General features: G+C 43.0%; 1 protein-coding gene across 4 annotated transcripts; it reads left to right on the plus strand.

Moving 5' to 3' along the window:
* Positions 1-2,212: 2,212 nt before the first annotated feature.
* Snupn (snurportin 1) lies at positions 2,213-20,801 on the plus strand. Of its 4 annotated transcripts, XM_047533795.1 has the most exons (10): positions 2,213-2,582; positions 6,145-6,206; positions 7,185-7,347; positions 10,897-11,041; positions 11,689-11,793; positions 12,025-12,121; positions 13,695-13,792; positions 15,675-15,752; positions 17,786-17,866; positions 19,543-20,794. In XM_047533795.1, exons 3-10 carry the CDS (start codon positions 7,190-7,192, stop codon positions 19,861-19,863), a joined length of 1,083 nt encoding a protein of 360 aa, XP_047389751.1. In that variant the 5' UTR covers positions 2,213-2,582; positions 6,145-6,206; positions 7,185-7,189; the 3' UTR covers positions 19,864-20,794. The 4 variants fall into 4 exon arrangements, with proteins under 4 accessions (XP_047389751.1, XP_047389758.1, XP_047389765.1 ...); XM_047533802.1 differs by lacking the exon at positions 6,145-6,206; XM_047533809.1 differs by lacking the exons at positions 2,213-2,582; positions 6,145-6,206 and adding an exon at positions 2,868-2,886 and having other exon boundaries at positions 19,543-20,795.
* Positions 20,802-21,356: the final 555 nt, after the last annotated feature.

The raw sequence follows: 21,356 nt of genomic DNA on the forward strand, positions 1-21,356 counted from the left end.
CCCTTTTTGCTTTTTCTTTTGAGGCAGCATCTTGCTCAGGGGCTCACCAAGTTGCTGAGGCTGTCCTTGAACTTTCGACCCTCTGACTCAGCCTTCCTAATGGCTGGGATTACTGCAAGCCTGGGCAATTTAGTAACACCCTCAGCAACTCAGAGAGATCCTGAGAATAAAAAATAAAAAGAATAAAAATATGTGGCTCAGTGGTAAAAATGCCTCTGGATTTAAGAGAGAGAAGAAAAGCACAGACCTTGTGCTCAAACCAGAGTCTGGCATGGAGAACCAACCAGCTAATGCGGATCAAAGAGAAAAAAACAAAACCAAAAATGCTGGATCATCTCCCAACAGCTGAGGGGCAGAGGCTGGAGGGGAGGTAGGGAATGCCACACTGCCTCTAACTTGCTTTGGCACTTGGGGTACATACCTCTTGTCTCCTCTCTTTGATAGGAAGAGCGTCAGATTGTCCCTAGTTTCTGCTCTGAAAGTTTCCTTAGAGGAGTGGATAAAAGAGATAGCACTTTGCTTTGTGTGGTGGTATACACCATAAACTTGGCTACTCAAGAGGGTGAGGCAGGAGGATCACAAATTTTAAGCCAGCCTTGGCAACTTAGTGAGATTCTGTCTCAAAAAAAAAAAAAAAAAAAAAAGGCAGGGGTGGGGGCAGGCTGGGGATGTAGCTCAGTGGTAGAGCTGCCCTTGCTACAATCCCCAGTACAGGAAAACAAACAAAACCACACAGGTGTATGTGTAGGTGGCCAACCTTGTGAGGGTGAGGTGCTAATGGCTAGGGTTGGGGAACCACAGTTTCAGGCAGAACAGCACTTTTTGGGAACACTGACTGGCTCCAAATGAGCCCTTGGGCCAGCTGCTGTTTATTTTCAGTGATATGGACAGTTATTCAGATGGGTACCAGTGAAGGACCAGAATCTTTCTCCTAGACTTTGGTGCATGCATTCAGGGACTTCTTTCAACTTCAACCTACTTTGCTTCAATGTTAGGGGTCTTTGGTTCTTTTCTGTGCAGTTCTGACCACTAGTTGTGACCTCCGTGGTTGTACACAGGAAATGGTGGTTCTGGGACACAATAGACACTGCAAATGTCAAACTTCCTTAATGCAGTCAGGCCCTGGGCTTTTCTGTCAGTTCCACAAATTATGCAAATATCAATTTTTATTTGTGGATACATCGAATAAATAACCTTTGTTATGCCTGGACAGTGAAAGTCAGAGGTCACCTACTTATAATCTGAGGGCCCCAAAATTAGTCTTCCAGGGTTCCTAACTTCATCACCAAAATGGTTTTATGTACATAAATATATGTCCTATAGGTCAGTAACTCAATATTCCTTGTAGATCCATACCTTAGTATTCCTTAGACTCAAAATGTACCAAATCTTTTTTTCTTTTCCCGTGAGGTACTCAGATTGAACCCAGGGCCCCACACTTCCTAAGTAAACACTCTACCACTGAATTACATGCCCAGTCCTTTTTATTTGGAGACAGGGTGGCTATGTTGCTCAGTCTAGCCTTGAATTTGAGGGCAGGACTGACTGGCCTCGGCCTCCTGAGTAGCTAGGATGTCACTGTTGTATAATAATAGACAATCTATTATCTATACTTAAACATTCAGCAAATTCAAATACTTGGTTCAAGAGCTGTGTGGCTTTAGCCAAAGTACTTAAACTCTGATTTGATGACTAAATGAACTAATGGCTGTAAAGCACGGTATCTGGCTCAATGTCAGCATTCAACAAATAGTTATTCGTGTTTTTATTTTACATCTCATCAGTCAGTCTTACACTGCAGAAACTGCATCCAAGCTTGAGGGGGTCTCCTAAATCTCGGCTGGTTGTCCCCGCCACTTGCACCAATTCAGTAATTCTTTCACTTAGTGCCTTGCCTTGTGCTGGATGATGACTCCTTAAACAGGAATCCAGCCAGGTCCCTCAAGTTGCTCAAGTTGCCAAGCCCACAGCCGAGTAATAAAGACAAACTCCCAAACCCAGCAAAGAGTCAGTAATCCATGTAGTTGCTGGTGCAGAATGGGGAGGGGACGTTTAATAGTTCAAGACCTGGGGCGTGAAACGGGGCCATCCAAACAACTGGCACTGCCCGTGTGAAAGCAATGCAGAGGAGAGGAAGTAGGCTGTCGGCGCAGTCTAAGGACGGAGCGGATCCAGGAAGGCGGCAGGACCCAGGGCCTGGAGGGCACTGAATACCCGACCACGAGGTCGCCGCTCCTGCTATTGGCGAAAGGAGCTGGTAGGAGATTGTGCCCAGGAGTAGGACCTTTCCTTTGTCAAGCCATCTTGCTGGAGAGGTCCCGAACGCTGCAAGGCAAAAACATGACCGAACTGAGTGACCGGAAAGGCCCCAAATCTTGAGGGCGGAAGTAACAGCCCGCAGCAAACCAACTCCCGGCATGCGCCACGGCGGGAGGAGCCGGAAACTCCGGGCGCAAGGACTGTGGGTCCCGCGGAGCGACGGCGGCCGAGGGGGCGGGTCCGGCCCTTCCAGGGCAGCTGATTGGCTGATCTCCGGAGAGGGTGGTGGCGGCGGCGGCGCGTGCAACTGTCGCCTCAGTACGGTGAGTGCTGAGTTCAAGTCCGAGCCCCCCCGCCCCCGGGCTCTTAAGTTGGCCCTCACCACCGGGATGTGATTCTTCTGACCTGTCCGGTTCTCCGGTTCCCAGGGCGGCCCTTGAAGGGGGCAAGAGCCAGGCTGGGGCCTCCCCTTTGGCGCGTGTCCGCAATTGTGTACAGACTGTCGGCCCAGAACCCCTGAGGGACATTTTTGTGGGGGAGGGGCAAATCATGCAAGGCCTAGATGATCCCATCGCTAGAGAACGACAGTGCCGGGGCGGTGGCGGGGAGTACGGCCGAGTGGAGGAGGTAGAATCCCTGGGCAGGAGCCCGACACGTGGGGGTAGGGAGAGGCGGAGGACACGTGGGTCCTGGGAGGGGTTGGGGGAGAGGGGGGACCGGAAGTGGGACTGGGCCTCTGTGCGGAGGAGAGGCCTGGGCAGGTCGGATCTTGGGGAATTAGGAGTGGAAACTGGTGGAGGATGGGACTGTGTGAGGCACAGCCTGAACACTGACAACTTTCCAAGGAATGGGTTGAAAGAGCAAGAGCCAGCAAGAATGGCCTTAAAGGAAGCCGCAGGGACCCGCCCCAGTATCAGAGGCATCAGTTTTAACGATTTTGAGGTTTTTGTCAAAGCAGGAGCCAACATCAAGATAAAGCATGAAAAGGTCTATTAAAGATGCTTTGGATTTAGTCTTTTTTTTTTTGCCTGGTCCTGAGGATCAAACCCAGGGCCTGACTCATCTTCAGCAAGCACTACCACTGAGCTGCACCTCCTATTTTTGAGATAGAGTCTCCATAGGTTGATACCAAACTTGCATCCTCCTGCCTCAGCTTCCTCAGTTGAAGAACCAAAGATAATTTAAAAAAAAAAAAAAAAAATTTTTTTTTAAATAAGGAACTTTTCAAACTTAAAAAGTACAGGAAAGTGGAGAAAATAGTATACCATTAGTGATCCCATGGGGGCCTCAACAATCACTCATAGAAGGGCCTCTCCTGGTTGCATTACAAATGTTTTAAGATACACCTTATGCTGATATGTTAATCTGAATCAACCAAAAAAGTTAAAAGGTGTAGGAATTGAGGTTGCAAGGTGAAAAGAGTCCTCTGGAGATTAGTTGAAGACAATGTGAACATATTTAACACTATTGAATTGCACTTAAAGATGATGAAGATCCCCCAGCACCAAAAAAAGAGATGAAGATCGTGAATTTCATATGTATTTAACCCCCTTTTTTTTTTTCCTTAATATTTGGTGCTCAGTATAAATGCAAGTCCCCTAACATGCTGGGCAAGTGTGAGGGACTGCATTTGATCTACCCTGAGCAGCATTCCCCAGGCACTTAACCACAATTTTCATTTTCATTTACTTATTTTGGGGGTATATTATAAGTATACTAATAGTGGGATTTCCTCTTAAATATTCATATATACACAATATAATTTGGTAGATTCATTCCCCATTACCTCTCCTTTCCCATCCTTCCTCCCTACTGGTCCCCCTTCTCTCCTCTACTGATCTCCCCTTGATTTTTCTTTTTTTTTTTTTAAGAGTGAAAAAGTAGGCTTTTTTCAAACAAGAAAAAAAACAAAAAAAACAACAACAAGAAAAACTCCAGTCGAGAGGGAACCTGATAGCTGGTCACTAGTGTAGGGGTTAAAATAGGGACCAGGTAGCCCTTTAATTTTCACGAGATTCCCCCCTACCTTTACCCCTTATTTTTAAATTCTAGCTTTTACCCAGAGATAAAACATAACCGTCAACTTTCTGAGTTTGGTTTATTTTGTTTATATAGTCCTCTTAAGTTCTATCCTTTTTCCTGCAAATGACATCATCATTTCATTTTTTTTTTTTTTTTTTTGGTATCGGGGATTGAACCCAGCAGCACTTAACCACTGAGCCCTTTTTTATATTTTAAAATAAAAATTCAGTCCTTTTTTATATTTTATTTAGAGATGGCTTTAGGGCCTTGCTAAGTTGCTGAGGCTGGCTTTAAACTCATGATCTGCTTCTGTCTTCCTAGCTGCTGGGATTACAGGCATGGCCCAGCTCCCATTTCATTCTTATTTATGGCTAAATAAAAGTCCCTTGTGTATATCTTTCTCCATTAATCTGTTCATGGATACCCAGGCTAGTTATATGATTTGGTGTTGTGAATTGTGCTGTTATAAACGTGGATATGCATGTATTGCTATTGTATGTTGACTTACTCTTTAGGATAAAGAGAAGTGGTATAGCTGGATCATATGGTGGTTCCATTTCTAGTCTTTTGAGAAATCTCCATACTGATTCCCACAGTCCCTTAACCATAGTTTTTATTTTACTGGGGATTGAACCCAGTGGCACTGAACCACTGAGCCACATCCCCAGCCCTTTTTTATATTTTATTTTGAAAGACAGGGTCTCACTAAGTTGTGGAAGCTGGTTTTTAACTCATGATCCTCCTGCTGAATTCTCTGGAACTGCTGGGATTACAGGCGCATGCCATTGTGCCTGGCATCCTCAACCACAATTTTTAAAAAGTTCGTTTAAGAAAAGAATCAACTAGGCACAATGGTGCATGCCTATAATTCCAGCCATTCTGGAGGTTGAGGAAGGAGGATTGCAAATCTGAGATCAGCCTCACCAATATTTATGAGGGCCTAAGTAGCTCAGTGAGACACTGTCTCAAAAAAAAAAAAAAAAAATGGACTGGGGATGTAGTTTAGTAGTAAAAAGCCTCTGGGTTCAATCTCAAGTACCACCACCTACCCTCAAGTCCATTCTTCAAATTAAGAAAGAGAAAATCTGATATCAAAGTGTGCAGTAGAAAGTAACTCATTGGAATCTGACACACTAGTCCAGCCACTAGAGAGTCTGAGACAGGAGTATCTAAGGTTTGATACTAGGCTGGGCAATTTAGCAAGACACTGCCCCCCAAAATAAAAAGGGTTAGGGATGTAGTTCAGTGGTAGTGCTCCACTGGGTTCAGTCTCCAGTACAAAGGGCAAAAGAAAGAAACAAACAAGTAATTCAGTGGCCCAGTGGGAACCTATGGAGTTGTATTTTTTACTATGAAAGTTCTGGAATGAACTTGTTCATTCTGGTGCTGACAGCAGTGGGACCTGGTCTGGGGTGGCTTAGTACTTGGGGTACCCTCTGATTTGTACACCAGAAGTGAAGGGTGGAACCAACCCGGCTGTGTGAATTAGATTTCTCCCAAATGTTTCTGTTTTCTTACAGTCTGAGACACACTTTTAACCTTTGAGTGAGCTCCTTTTCCACCTAGCACTTCATTAATAGGAATGTGAATGAAGAGTGAATTTACTTCTTTTCCTTTTCTCTCTCTTTATCTTTATTTTTATTTTTTGGTACTAGGGATTGAACACAGGGGCGCTTTACCACTGAGCCACATCCCCAGCTATTTTTTGAGACAGCATCTTGTTCAATTGCTTAGGACCTCACCAAATTGCTGCAGCTGACCTCAAACCTGCAATCCTCCTGTTTCAGCCTCCTGAGTAGCTGGGATTACAGGCCTACACTACCACTTCCAGCAGTTTACCTCTTCTCCACTTCCTTTCCTTAGGATCCACGTGGTCATCTGTCTCCCATGTGACATACACTCCCTGTCTTCCTAATGTACCACATGTAAGTTCTTTATACTAGAGTGACTGGTGTTCCCTGTTAGGCAGCATTCCACACTGTTTTTCAAGTGAGTCTCACATAGGCAGCCCTGAACCTTCCTCCCATCCAACCCCTCAAAAACAAAGCTATAAAATGAGAAAGTAACTGTTAAGTTTGGGGTTTTTGGTTTCTCTTGTCTTCCTCTAGGGGCGCTAGAACGTGTTTCTGAGAACCTGGAGCTAAATGTCCTTAAAATGAGTTGGCGTTTATTGGGGCTGGGAATGTTCAGTGGTAGAGTGTTTGCCTAGCATAACTGAGGCTCTGGGTTTGATCCCCAGGACTGAAAGAAACAAAAAGACATTTATTACAGAATTATCCAGTTGTATATAATTTATGTCAAAATGTTATTGAATGTGGCTATTTAGAACTACTCAGGAAAAAATTAGCTTTGTCACATAACTAGATGTGCAGTGGTAAAGAATGAATGACAGTGTGGTGGTGCATGACTATAATCCCAGCGACTTGGGAAGCAGAAGGATTGCAAATTTGAGGCCATCCTCAGGAACTTAGTGAGGACCGAAGCAGCTTAGTAAGACCCTATATCAAAATCAAAATAAAAAGGGCTGGGGAAGTAACTCAGTTTAGAGCCCCTGGGTTCAATTCTCAGTACAAAAAGAAAAAAAAAAAATGAATGACAGTTGATGGTTATGGGAAACAAAGGGATGATTCAGTCATGGGATGAATTTGCTTAGTGATGCATATTAGGTTTATACACTCAGCTATCCATATGATCATTATCAAAATATCATTAGAAAATAACATTGTTAATGCTAATATGTAAAGCATTTACCCTTTAACTTCCTTTTTTTCACTATGGAAAAAATTGTGATTTTGGATGAAGTGGTGTGTTTTAGGAAGGTAACCATCATATTACATCACAACTGCCTGTACACCCAGGATAAAATGAATGAATGAACCATTTTCTTATGTTTTCTTTTATAGGGAAGATGGAAGAGCTGAGTCAAGCTCTGGCTAGTAGCTTTTCTGTGTCTCAGGATCTGAACAGCACAGCTGCCCCACACCCCCGCCTGTCCCAATACAAGTCCAAATACAGCTCCTTGGAGCAGAGTGAGCGGCGGCGCCGGTTACTGGAACTGCAGAAATTGTAAGGATGCTTTAACTCCTTGGCTTCTTTCTCCATTCTGGGAGTGGTGAACTATTCAGGGGGATCTTGACTTGTCTCTACAGAATCCTTTCAAAATAGACTATTTGTAGATTGATCTTTCTGCCCATAGTTTTGGGAGGGTAAATCCTGGCAGAGTTAGATATTCTTCATGTTCAGGTTTTAGGAAAAAAAAAAGAGGAAGTAAGAAAGAGACTAGAACTTGAAAGCAAAAGCTCAGTTATGTGGTTAAATTTTGCTATTTTTCCTGGCAATAGTACGGAACTTTGCAATTTAGGGACTTGTGAAAGCCACGCCTGGACTTCCACTCCCCACATTCCCTGGGCTGCTTATGTGTGGCTTCTCCCACATTCTGAATTCTGGTATTGGTGTGGTCTTCCCGTCTGCATTCAACCCAAATGTTTCTGTGGAGCCCTTGGGAGTTCAAGACAAACAATTCCTTAGGGAATCTGAGGAAATGTCTTCCATACTCTTAGTTGTGAGTGCCAAAATGAACAAACAGGGAAAGAGAGCAGGATAGGAGTGTTTGAGGTTGGGCTGCTCTGAAGACAGGACCTGTGTTTTATTCTCAGTGTGGTGTGTGCCTCTTCTGGGTCATAAATTAAGCAAATAGGGATGGACTGCTGCAGTTTCCATAGAATCTGTGTTTTGTTCAGTGCCGCATCCCCGGATGTATTTAACAGAGATGGTTCCCATGGCTCCTCGGTTGCTGCAGATTACATTCCCAGATCACTCCTGTTTTCCTCTCCTTTTTCCTTCCTTCCTCCATGTCTGTCTGTCTCTCTCTTTCTTGGGTCCCATCCCCATATCTCTTTATCTACATGCAAATATTCCAAAATCGAAAACATTTCTGGTCCCAAGCATTTCAGTAAGGGATACTCAACCTGTGTGTGTTTATTGCTCCTCCTCAATTAAAGTACAAGCATGAAAGTATATGCAGAACTCTGTCCCCATCTGTTCCTGGAAATGCATGAGGTGGAAATGTACCCTCTCCACTGATGAAGTCCAGGTAGAGGGAGAAGAGAGTGGGGATAGAATAAGAGTAGGGTCCAGCAACTGTCTGTGAGAACTGAGAGGGGAGACACCAGCCTCTCTTCACCCTAGACCATTTGCTTCTGCCTCTGTGGGTCTAACCAGCACTGATGGCAGCCTGGGGTCTGAGTCTCCCTTTTGGTGGGCAGCTCAGATGGGAACCCCTGATTGAGGAACAGAGTCCAAGTTCAGAGGAGACAGCTGAAGCTTTAAAGGATCATTCAGACAACAAGGTACAGAAGTGTGGGGCCTAACGTGGCAGGCCTGGAGCCCAGAGCTAGTTTCTTTTCCCTCCTTGTGGCTCACTCTAGCAGACCAGGAAGAAATCATCCTCCCCTGTTTTCAATTGTTCTTGATTATTTTGGTATAGGTAATATCTTTATTCATGTAGTTCAAAGAAGAATATAGGTTGAGGCTGGTGTTGTGGCTCAGTGGTAGAGCACTCGCCTAGCATGCGCTCGACTAGCATTGAATGATTGGTTCATGATGTAACCTAACCACTCCCCTACTGATGGGCATCTGGGGAGTTTCCTTCTTTTGTGATTACAAACAATGCCTGGGAAATAACCACAGGCACACATCCTTTTTCACACATGTAGGAGTTCATCAGCTCTCTTTTGTTCTTGAAATAAAAGACCATTGTGCTTTCATATGTTCTCTCAGGTATGGAAATTTGCATGAATGTGCATGAATATGTGTTTAAGAAGAAACCAGCTGGGTGCTGAGGTGCATACATGTAATTCCAGGGACTCAGGGGGCTAAGGCAGGAGGATTACAAGTTCAGGTAAATTTGACCCTGGGGATATAGCTTATTGATAAAACACTCTTAGGTTCAATCTCCAGTACAAAAAAAAAAAGAGGAAGAGGAGGAAGAAGAAACCAACTGGGTTCTATTGAGGTTGTGCACATTGCAAGTTCAAGACCAGCCTCAGCAACTTAGACCCTGTCTCAAAAATGAATGAACGAATGAATAAATAAATAAATAAAACTACAGATGAGGCTCAAGGCTCAATGGTAAAGGACTTGTGTAGTGCTGGGTTGAATTCCCAGTACTGTTAAAAAAAAAAAAAAAAAAGGAAAAGAAGAAAACAGTTAATGTAGGTTCACTGTCTCAGTGGTTTAATTCTTGCCTTTGCTTTGAGGAAATCAAGTTTAGGAGGTACGTGGTATTTCAAAATCAATTTAGAACCCTTAGGTTCCAGAAGTTTCTTTTTCTAGCCTCACAATTTCCCAACCTTTCTAGAATATATAGTTTGTTTGTTTTTTTTTTTTTTTTAAGATAAAATAAAGGGGAAAAAGTAAAATAAAAGATAAAATGTAAAAACCAAGTGACTCTTTTTGAAAGTTGGAAACTGAAGAGAGGCCTGGCTTCTCCTCAGAAAGCTATCTAAAGTGGAAATCCCCAGAAGCTGTCCTTTTTTTAGACTTCTCACTGCATCTTGTTGTTTCCTCTCTCTCATCCTAGGGCCTTTGGAAATGGCGTCTGCCAGGCAGGAAGTGTCAGTTCTCACCTGGGGTGGATGGTGTGAGGGTGAGCTCACCCTATACAGCTAGTGAACGTTGCAAATTCCTTTAAATATCTTACTTTTTCCATTCTTAGGAAACTCTGAGGAAGGCTGAGTTTGTTCAGAGGGGGTTCCCTATTTAGGATCTGTGAAGAGGCAGTTACTAGTTTAGCTTTACAAAGGAAATTCCATTATTTCTTACTCCCATCAGAATCTCCAAGTTGCTCCCAAGTCTGCAGCCTTTGAATTAAGTGAAAGCTTTCACATTATAGGATGTCTTTGTATAAAATGTAACAACTTATTCTATTCCTTTAAAAAATTATTCCATTTTATTTTTTGATTAACTTGTATTAATTGTACATTCTACTGGCATTCAGTTTGATATTTTCACATATGCATGTAGCATGCACTGGTCAAGCCCACCCTCTTTTTTTTTTTTTTTTATTCATTTTAGTTATATTTGACAGTAGAATGTATTTTGACATATTATACATACATGGAGTATAACTTCCTATTCTTGTGGTGGTACATGATGTGGAGTTATACCAGCCACATATTCATATATGACTATAGGAAAGTTATGTCCAGTTCATTCTACTGTTTTTCCCATTCCCATCCCCACTCCATTCTCTCTATAACCCCCTGTCCAATCCAGTGAATCTCTACTTCCCAGCTCATTGTGAGTCAGCATCCACAAATCAGAGAGAACATTTGGCCTTTGGTGTTTTGGGATTGACTTATTTCACTTAGTATGATTGTTTCCAGTTCCATTCATTTATCTGCAAATGCCATAATTTCATTCTTCTTTATGGTTAAGTAATATTCCATTGTGCATATGTACCACATTTTCTTTATCCATTCATCTGTTGATGGGTACCTAGGTTGGTTCCATAACTTAACTATTGTGAATTGAGCTGCTGTGAACATTGGTGTTGCCACGTCACTATAGTATGCTGATTTAAGTCCTTTGTGCCTATGCCTTTTTTTATTCTAGGAAGCGGCTGGATTATGTGAACCATGCCAGGAGACTGGCTGAAGATGACTGGGCAGGGATGGAAAGTGAGGAAGAAGATAAGAAAGATGATGAAGAAATGGACATTGACACTGGCAAGAAGTTACCAAAACGTTATGCTAATCAAGTGGGTGGTCCAGAGATAATCAGACCTTGTCCCACTTCCTTTACAATGCAGTCAAAGCCCACTGAAATAAATGCTACTATAAAGAGAGGGGGATGACCCCAGTGTGGTAATACACGCCTGTGATCCCAGTGACTTGGGAGGCTGATGCAGGAGGATCACAAGTTTTGAGGCCAGCCTGGGCAAATTAAAAGGCCTTATCTCAAAAAATAAAAAGGGGTAGGGATATAACTCAGTGGTAAAGTGCTCCTGGATTCAATCCTCCCGTACCAAAAAAAAAAAATCTAGAGCTCTTACTCATCCCTGAGGTGTTGTTTTGGATCATAATAGTTATGAAGCTGGAAGGAGATGGGTAAAGTAAGGAAAGGAAGAGGGCCCCATCACTCTGGTCCAGAAAATGAGATAGTATAAGCACTGTGTGGATGCAGGTGGTAGCAATGAGGAGAGAAGCTGAGTCCCAAGCAAGTGGCTTCCATCCAGTTGTGCAGGAGACCAACTCAACTGCTGTGAGCACCAGGGTGGAGGTCCCTCTGCTGGCCTTCCTGCCCGTTCTTGTTTTTGTATGCATGTAAGACATGAATGCTTTGTCCGCGTAACATTTGAGCAGCGCACCCCTGCTGATCTTTAATGGCATATTTTTGTGTTCCCAGTTGATGCTCTCTGAGTGGTTAATTGATGTCCCTTCAGATTTGGGACAAGAATGGATTGTGGTCGTGTGCCCTGTTGGAAAAAGAGCCCTTATTGTGGCCTCCAGGGTGAGTAGCTGTACTCTCCATGTCAGTAGACCTGGTCTGGTGGGAGGGATTCTTTGTGCTCCATTTTTCTTATCTGCCCCAGCAGTTGTGCCTGGAATGGGGCTTAAAATGCTTTCCTGCAGGAAGAATCTGTTGAAACCATCTTGGGCTGATGACACCCTTGCAGAATGAGGAACCAGGAGGGTGAGGAGACTTGGATGCCTGACAAGAATGGTAGCTTTTTCCCCACAGGGTTCTACCAGTGCCTACACCAAGAGTGGCTACTGTGTCAACAGGTTTTCTTCCCTTCTGCCAGGAGGCAACAGGCGAAACTCAACAAATGCAAAAGGTACCTACATAAGGTCTGCTTACCAAGTTTTAATATCAGTACAAGACAGTATCTGTTGCTTAGTTAGTTGTTTTAAAGACCCACTTTGGAAGCACACTTGAAACTGCACATAGACATTGTACAGATCGCTGGACTCAGGCCCTCCCATTCAAGGTCATTCCTCCTCAGTTGCAGGATAGATACAGCCCTGTGAGGCCTGATGGGCAGTAAATCTCTGAACTAAGGTCAATGTGCCTTTGGATTTCCATTGTAAGATGGCAGGTGCAGATTTTTGGGTGAAGATCCTGAGAGAATGTCACATATCGTGGTATAATCACTGCTGGACTTCCCTGCTGAATTCCCTTTCCTTTTTTTTTTTTTTTTTTTTTTTTTTGCAGTGCTGGGGATTTGAACTGAGGACCTTGTGCTTGCAAGGCAAGCACTTTACCCAACTGAGCTATATCCCCAGCGCTCCCTTTCTCTTTTATCATTGTCCTAACTTTATCTTCTCCTGCCTGGCCTAGCTGAGCAGGTTAAGGTTGTAAAGGTAAATAACTTGTCCATGGATATGATATAGTTCAGCTCTTACTTCCCTCTGTGGTCATCTTATCTCCTTAACTGGATTTAGATTCCTTAAAGGAGGGACTATTTATAGTTAAATTATAACAATGCATCTAGAAACTTCAAAAGTAATTGTTAAACTGGCTCAATGGCACACACCTGTAATCCTGCTATTTTCTGAGACAGGAGGACTGCTGGTTTGAGGCCAATTTGGGCAACTTAGGGAGACTGTATCTCAAAATAGAATGAAAAAAGAAAAGAGTTGGGGACATAGCAAACTGATAGTGTGAGACCTTGGGCTCAGTCCCCAGTAATGGAAAAAACAAACAAACAAAAAAGTAGTTGTAAGCCAGGCATGTATTACCATCTAATACATCTACTTGGGATACTGAGGCAAGAAGATCACTTGACTCAGGAGTTTGAGAGCAACATAGACCCATCTCAAAAAAAGTGTAAACTAAACTAAAATGGAAATAATGTGCTTTAAAACTTGAGTTTGTATAATGTTCCAGTTTGCCTAAAAGTTCAGGATTCCTGCTGGGTATCTGCATCTTAGCAACTCGGAAGCCTAAGGCAGGAGAATCACAAGTTTGAGGCCAGCCTCAGGGATTCAGCAAGACTCTATTTCAAAAAATAAATAAATAAAATAAAACAAAAAGTATTAGGGATGTAACTCAGTGATAAACTTTCTTTGGGTTTAATCCCCAGTGAAAAATGAAAAGTTGAGAATCCACACTTGAGTGAAGGATTGTCTTGATTCCTTTAGAGCTGTGTTATCCATGTCACCCTTAACCCATTAAGTCCTAAGTTTTCAATTCCATGTGGGCTGATGAAACATAGTGGGTTAAGGTTACAGGTAGCCAGAAAGGGTCATGAAGAATGCTTTCCCTAATAAGTCTTTAGTCCTTAGTGTTGGCTTGTTGCAAGCACTGAGGATTGTTTGACTCAAGCCTCTCGAATGGGACTCCCTAGATTGTGGTGGAGGGAACCCTGGTTGGAACTGGAACCCTGACTTTCTGCCTTTTGTCTCCAGAGTACACCATTCTGGATTGCATTTACAGTGAGGTGAACCAGACCTACTATGTTCTGGATGTGATGTGCTGGCGGGGACACCCTTTTTATGACTGCCAGGTAAGGATTGATACTCCCCTCATGTTTTTTTCTGTCTTCTCCTCTCCAGGAAAGTGGCTCAGCATGTGGCTTTGGTACGTGACCAACTTCTTGGTGTATACAGGATGTGGTATATCAAGAAAATTATCTAATGCTCTCTGCATCTCTTAGTGTGTTTAAATTAGCTTAGTTTTGAAAAAGAAATAGGAGGAACTAAGGGAAGTATAGCGATTCTTGCAAAGAGGAAAAACAGCAGAAGTGTAGGCTGGGACTTTGTAGCTGCTACAGCCACCCCCTCACCTCTCTCCAGAGAATAGGAGGATGACTGTAGGGAAGACTGTGGAGCAAGGAAAATGCCACTTTGTGGAGGCAGCACCAGGAAGAGAGGGTGAAATGCAAGTCACCATCAAATAGACCCCTGCAACTTTCTCTCCTTCACCAACCACATCCTGACCCTGAAAATGCCAGGCCCTCCTTGCTATCATAGAAAGCCTCATGGAGGCTCTAGCTCCACGAGGGCACTTTCCAAGTGAGGAGAGGCCCCCTCTGGTTTTACCTTCTCCAACATTTTCTCACATCGGTGCTTCTTGTGGTGATCGTTGTAGTGATCAGAGTGAGGCTGGATCTGCCCTTGGCCTCATGGCTGTTAGCTTCACTCCCCATGTTTTCTCTATTGTATAGTAGTATTTTGTACTCCCTTTTGCTCCCTGTTAGTTTTTCATACTAATACTCAGTGTGTGAACTTTACACCAGGTATATCAACCTATAGAACCATCAACTGTAGGGGTGGGCCTAGGTTTTAACCAACCTCCATGTGATCTTCTTGAAGACTTGAGTGTGAGAATCACAGATTGTTACCACAGGCTGTTTCTTTCCATAGGCATTACCCCACAGTAGGTTTCCAAATCATGCCAGATGGTACCAGAATTCTCAAGTGATCCTCATTCAAACATTAGCAGTTAGGATTTGAATTGCTAAACACTTTGTGGCATTAACTCATTAAATCCCTTTGCTGTAACCTGTAAGACAAGTACTATTATCCTCCTCCTCATGTAGATCCACAGATGTTAAGTACCTTGCACAAATACAGGGGCAAGAGTACACCTAAGAATGTAAATTCAATCCAGCACATTTCTTCCTTTAATTCTGTTGGAGGATGTTTCATCACATGTATTCACAGACTACAAATTCGGTAATTAAAACCCCCTATATTTTTATAACATAAATAAAAGATGCCTGCTATAGTTCAGTGGTAGAGCACCTCTGGGTTCAATCTTAAGTACCACCAGGAAAATAAGAAGGCTATATGTGTGCTTTTTATTTTCATTTTCCAAAAGCAAAATACTTTAAAAGAATGAAAAAGCCAAACATAACTATAGAAGGGTTCATGTCACTGAGTCACAGAATAAAGTAGTTTCTGGAAAGTTTCAACTGTATTAGTTTCTAATAGTCAGGCCTAATATAAAGAGGAGTTACATAATGTTCTCTGGAGTTGAAGAGTCCTATGTCACACGGTATTTTCTCTGTGTACCTGAGCAAGTGACTTAACCTCTCTGATCCTCAGAGTTCTCACGTATAAAATGGAGATAGTGTGATACAACTCCCAGAAGGTGATTGAAGATTATGTGTGTAGAGTCCTTTGTATGGAGCCTGACAGAAAGTAGGCCTTCAGTGATAAATGTTGGCTTTACTGCTATTAATAATCCTACTGAATCTTAAGGAAGAAAATCTTGAAAGATTTGATAACTTCTTGCTGACCTTATGGTTTTAAATGAAAGGGGAATAATGACAGAAGGGCATAGGTCTTTGTAAGTCAAATGGCTATTTAGAATGGGGTGGTTTTTTCCCGTTAGAGTTTGAAATGAACAGTGTTTCATCTTTCTATATCCCTTTTCTGTGGCAGACTGATTTCCGATTCTACTGGATGCATTCAAAATTACCAGAAGAAGAAGGACTGGGAGAGAAAACCAAGCTCAATCCCGTAAGACCTAGTTAGGATCAGTTGTGTATAGGGATTGATTCGGTTTGGTCTGTTATCTAAATATAATCATTATAAATGAAATGATCTTTTTTTCCCACTTTTTTTTCCCTTTTGGTTTTAGTGTTGAACCCAGGGGTGTTTAACCATTGAGCCACATCCCCAGCTTGGTTTTTTTTTTTTTTTTTTTTGTAGTTGTAGATGGACACAATACCTTTGTTTGATTTATTTTTATATGTTGTTGAGGATCAAACCTAGTGCCTCACATGTGCCAGGTGACCACTGTACTGCTGAGCCATAACCCCAACTCCCTCAGCCTGTGTTATTTTTTATTTTGGAACAAGGTCTCACTAAGTTGCTCAGGGCCTTACTAAATTGCTGAGGCTTGCTTTGAACTTTCAATCCTCCTGCCTCAGCCTCCCGGGCTGCTGGGATTACAGGCCTGTACCATCACACCCAGTGATGACTTTAATTTTTTAGCCTAAATGTCAAGGAGTGGAATAGCTGGGTCATATGGTGGTTCCATGCCTAGTCCTTTGAGGAACCTTTATACTGATTTTCATAGTGGTTGTACTAATTTACAATCCCACCAATAAGTGTAAAAGTGTTCTTTTTCTATATATCCTCTCTAGCATTATTATTTGTATTTTTTTTTTTTTTTTTTTTTTTTTTTTTGGTACCAGTAATTGAACTTGGGGGCAGTCAATCACTGAGCTACATCCCCAGCCCTATTTTGTATTTTATTTGGAGACAGGGTCTCACTGAGTTGCTTAGTGCCTCTCTTTTGCTGAGACTGGCTTTTAACTCATGATCCTCCTCCCTCAGTCTCCCAAGCTGCTGGGATTACAGGTGTGCACCACTGTGCCTAGCTATTATTTGTATTTTTGATGACTACCATTCTGAGTGGTATGACATGAAATCTCAGTGTAGTTTGGATTTGCATTTCCCTAATTGCTGTTGATGTTGAACATTTTTTCATATATTTGTTTGCCATTTGTATTTCTTCTTTTGAGAAGTATCCATTTTGGGTTCGATCCCCAACACCCAAAAAAAAAAAAAAAAAATCTACTGATAGAGAAGTATCCATTTAATTCATTTGCCCGTTTATTAACTGGGTTATTTTTTGGTGTGAAGTTTTTTGAGTTCTTTATATATTCTATATAATAATTCTCTATCAGAAGTGTAGGGAGCAGGGTTGGGGTTGTAGCTCAGCAGTAAAGCGCTTTCCTAGCATGTGTGAGGTACTAGGTGCAATTCTCAGCACCGCATATAAATAAAGGTCCATCGACATCTAAAAACAATATTAAAAAAAAAAAAGTGTAGGGAGCAAAGATTTCTGCCCATTCTGTAAGTTCTGTCTTCACAGTCCTAATTGTTTGAAATGACCTTTTTTGAGGCAGCATGGTGCAATAAGAGTATGGGCTTACCAGTCATCCAGATTTGAATTCCATTTGTGTCTTTCATAATTACTAGGGTAACGGCTGAGTGTGGAGCTCAGTTGTAGAGCATTTACCTTGCAGGCATATGTCTCTGGATTGGATCCCCAGCACCACAAAAACAAAACAAATCAACCCAGACCCCACTATAGAGCAGTCAGAATTTCAGGGTATGACTTGTGTGTGTGTGTGTGTGTGTGTATACACACTTTTTTTTTTTTGGCCAGTACTGGGGATTGAACCCAGGGGAGTGCTACCAACCCTTTTTATTTTGAGACAGAGTCTAAGTTGCCCAGACTGTCTTCAAACAGGCGATCCTCCTGGGTCAGCCTCTGGAGTTGCTGGGATTACAGGTATGCACCACCACACCAATCTTGCAAGCTTGCATTAGTAGTTTTTAAAAAGCTCCCTTCATTCTCCACCCACTCCACACCCTCCCAGATGATTGTTGTGTGTAATGGAAGGTTGAGAACCACTGGGGGTAGGTGGTGGGAGCAGGTAAGGAAGGATGAGACTGAAACTTCTTTGATAAAGCTTTCAATTACTATACCAATATCATTTGTAACTTGTACTAACTCTTTGTTCTAATTTATATTTCAGTTTAAATTTGTGGGGCTAAAGAATTTTCCGTGTACCCCTGAGAGTCTGTGTAAGGTGCTGTCTATGGATTTCCCTTTTGAGGTAATGAGACCATTGTCTTTACTGCTTTCATGTGATTGTAGGATACAGAGAGACTTAGTTACATTAGATCTTAAGATATCATTTGCTGTGTCCGAGCATTAGAACAGTGCTAAAAGCTGATTCCCAGGAAAGGATGTTCTTGCTGCCCTTCAAAGCTTTAGTTCCACCCCTGCTAGATAATCAGAATGCCAGAGCTGCGTTAAACGACAGCTCATCCAACTCCCTCTGAGAAACTGAGGCGCACAGTAGCAAGGTTTTTCATTCCTAGGCCTGCTGTGTGCCTTTTCCTGCTACAAACGTGAGAACTAGGCCTCTTATTTGACTGCCATAGTGATTGTAAAGTAAAAGGGCATCTGTGACTGATCCAAACAAATGTTTGAATCTCTAATCCTCTTTTGGCCAAAACACAAGTGGCACTACTTGTTGAGCAGTGGTGTGTGAGCAGGGCGACCTACTCATCCCAGTTCGCCCAGCACTCACCCTGTTAGAGCTCTCCAGGTTTCCTATCCCCAGAAGCTCCTTGGTCCCGGGCAATCTTTTTTCATCCTTAGAAACTACAGTTACCCTCTCCAAGCTCAAGCAAAATTACCTTTTCCCATCATACCCTTTAAAATTCTGCCTACTCACCCCCAAGCATTTGCTTGAACTAGATATAATTGTACTAAAGGATCACAGCTTCCCGAATGAGGAAATGGCACAGGCTGAGTTGCCTGCATTTCTGGGAGTCAATTAAGAAGGTGGTAAGAACACTATCTTTATTTATATCCCTTATACCCTAGTGGCAATAATGCTTTTTAGAGATGAGTCACCAAATCATGGAAAAGAAAATATGGGACTGTAGGCGGTCCTTCCCGTTGAGAAAACTTGAGTTTCCCAGAATGTGGCTCACAAACAATTTAGGGGGAGGTTTAGGCAGCTGACAGTAGCTGGGGAAGCAGGGCCTCTGCACAGCCTGGGTCTCTGTGCTCAGCAGTTCAGCACTGGGAGGGCATGTCCAGTTCCCTTGACTTTGTTCATGTGGGGACCTCAGCCATGGCCACAGAGACTTTTGGGTGATGGAAAGTATCTGGAATTTGGATACAGAGGACCTGGGCTCAAGTTGAATTTCTGCTTTATACTCACTGTGTATTTCAGGGGGAACCTCAGAACCCTGAGCCCTAGTAACCTTCTCACAAATACCCTTTGGTGAGTAAGAGGGTGAAATAGTGGGTAGGAAAGCATTCTGTAAATAGGAAAGTGCTATTTTATGTTTTTATTGTATTTATTTATTTTTTGGAACCAAGGATTGAACTTAGGGGCACTTAACCACTGAGTCACATCCCCAGCCCTTTTTTATATTTTATTTTGAGACAAGGTCTCACTGAGTTGCTTAGGACCTCGCTAAATTGCTGAGTCTGGCTTTGATCTCATGATCCTCCTGCCTCAGCCTCGTAAGCCGCTGGGATTACAGGTGTGCGCCACTGCGCCCGGTTTATGTTTTTATTTTTTTAGCTTTAGTTTTTAGGCCATTTCTTCATTTAGAGAAACTGCACATATTAGAAGCAAGGACTCTTTTTCCCTCTGGCAGTGATGCAAAAAAAATAGTCAACCCACAAGAGCTGCCTCTGTGTGTATAGGCTCTCTTGGAAACATGTGACCCCAGAAGTCATTCTGATCCTCAATTTCCCCTCTTTTAGGTAGATGGACTTCTCTTTTACCACAAGCAGACCCACTATAGCCCTGGAAGCACTCCCTTGGTGGGCTGGCTGCGCCCATACATGGTGTCAGATGTTCTTGGTGTGGCTGTGCCGGCTGGACCACTAACCACCAAACCAGAATATGCTGGGCACCAACTCCAGCAAATTATTGAGCACAAGAGGAGCCAGAAGGAGAGCATGAAGGAACTCACACACAAGACCTCTGAGAATGGGCACTATGAGCTCGAGCACCTGTCCACCCCCAAGCTGAAGGGTCCTCCCCATAGCCCAGACCACCCTGGAAGTCTTATGGAAAACTAAAGAGGTAACCTCCTTTAGGTCACAAAATGGGACCTCACCCCAGAAGGAGGACTAGAGAAGAGGACAGTGACAACAACAACAGGTGACTTCATTTTAGAGTGGACTTTCCAGAGGCCAGATCATCTGAGAGTTGCTCATCTCCTATCTGAAATGCAGGCTCAAACAGTGGAGGAGGGCCCAGTTGGGTGGAATTAGATTGATTTGAACAGCTCCTACTGTGATAAGTGTATATCAGATCCATAGTGTAATATATGTAATTCTTAAGAAGTTGTTTGTGATTCTTAAGCTTTAGGCAGCCTTGAATCTCCACCACTTCCCCCACTCCAGGATCCTTACCAAACTATTCAGGTCTCCCCCATTTCACCCTTTTTGGCACTCTGACATTCTGCTGAGTTTCAGAATGCTGTTGGTGAGGGCATTTTCTGAAAGGTCTTACCAGGAACTGCATTTCTTGGTATTTAAATATGTTCCCTCTTCTGAGAAGGCAAGTGTGATTTTCTTTGGTTTAGACATTGACAAAGATAAAACGCTAATGGGGTTCATTCATTGCTTCCACAAATGTTGACCTCCTACCTGGAGATAAACCTGAGATGTAGAGTGGGTTTTCGAGGTGGACAAAACTTGGTTCCTGACTTTGAAGTGCATAATCTAGTGGAAAAATATACCCATCAGTGTGTCCAGTGTGTTGAGATGGCAACATGATTGCTTTAGCACAAAAAGGTGCTTAGAACATGAGGACAGAGGTTGCAAGGAAGAGCACAGCAGGTAAATCAGAGGATGCTAGAGCTGACTCTGCAAAGGGGCACAGTGTGCTCTGTAGACCAGGAGGAGAGGAGTTCTTCAGAGATTGACACTATGCAACTGTACCCCTCTGGAGCAGGGCAGAACTTGCTTTGGAAACTGGTTTAACATGGCTTGACTGTAGAGTAGGATTGGTGAGTTTGGGAGAGGAGGCTGGAGAGAGATGGGAGGCTTTAGATTTTATGTCATGGTTGCGGGAACTAAGGAAGAGCTCTGGGGCAAGATCCCTTCAGATCTGTGAATTAGAGCTTTAGGTGGTAAGTGGAAGATGGTGTCTAAAAGTAACCCAATCCTGGGTGTAGTGGTGCATGGCAGTGACTGGGAATCTGCAGCAGGAGGATTGTGAATTCAAAGCCAACCTCAGCAGACTTAGTGAGGTCCTAAGCAATTAAGTGAGACCTTGCCTCAAAAAAGGACTTGAGCTGTGTGTGGTGGTGCATGCCTATAATCCCTGCAGCTTGGGAGGCTGAGGCAGGAGCATTGCAAGTTCAAGGCTAGCGTCAGTAATTTAGTGAGACCCTGTCTCAAAATAAAACAACAACAAAAAGGGCTGGGGATGTGGCTCAGTGGTTAATCTCCCCTGGGTTCAATCTCTGGTACCAACAAAACAAAACAATCAAAAAAAACAGCACAACTAACTAGTTTATGCTCTGTGTTCAGGAAGTGTGTCCCGGTTCCCATGGACCTCTCTC

The sequence above is a fragment of the Sciurus carolinensis genome, chromosome 2, assembly GCF_902686445.1.
Source record: "Sciurus carolinensis chromosome 2, mSciCar1.2, whole genome shotgun sequence".
Taxonomy (NCBI): Eukaryota; Metazoa; Chordata; class Mammalia; order Rodentia; family Sciuridae; genus Sciurus; species Sciurus carolinensis.

Coding starts and splice junctions, on each gene's coding strand:
- Snupn (XM_047533795.1), top strand. CDS start 7,190: ATGGAAGAGCTGAGTCAAGCTCTGGCTAGTAGCTTTTCTGTGTCTCAG. Junction 7,348..10,896: donor TTACTGGAACTGCAGAAATT/GTAAGGATGCTT, acceptor TTTTTATTCTAG/GAAGCGGCTGGATTATGTGA. Junction 17,867..19,542: donor CTATGGATTTCCCTTTTGAG/GTAATGAGACCA, acceptor CCCCTCTTTTAG/GTAGATGGACTTCTCTTTTA.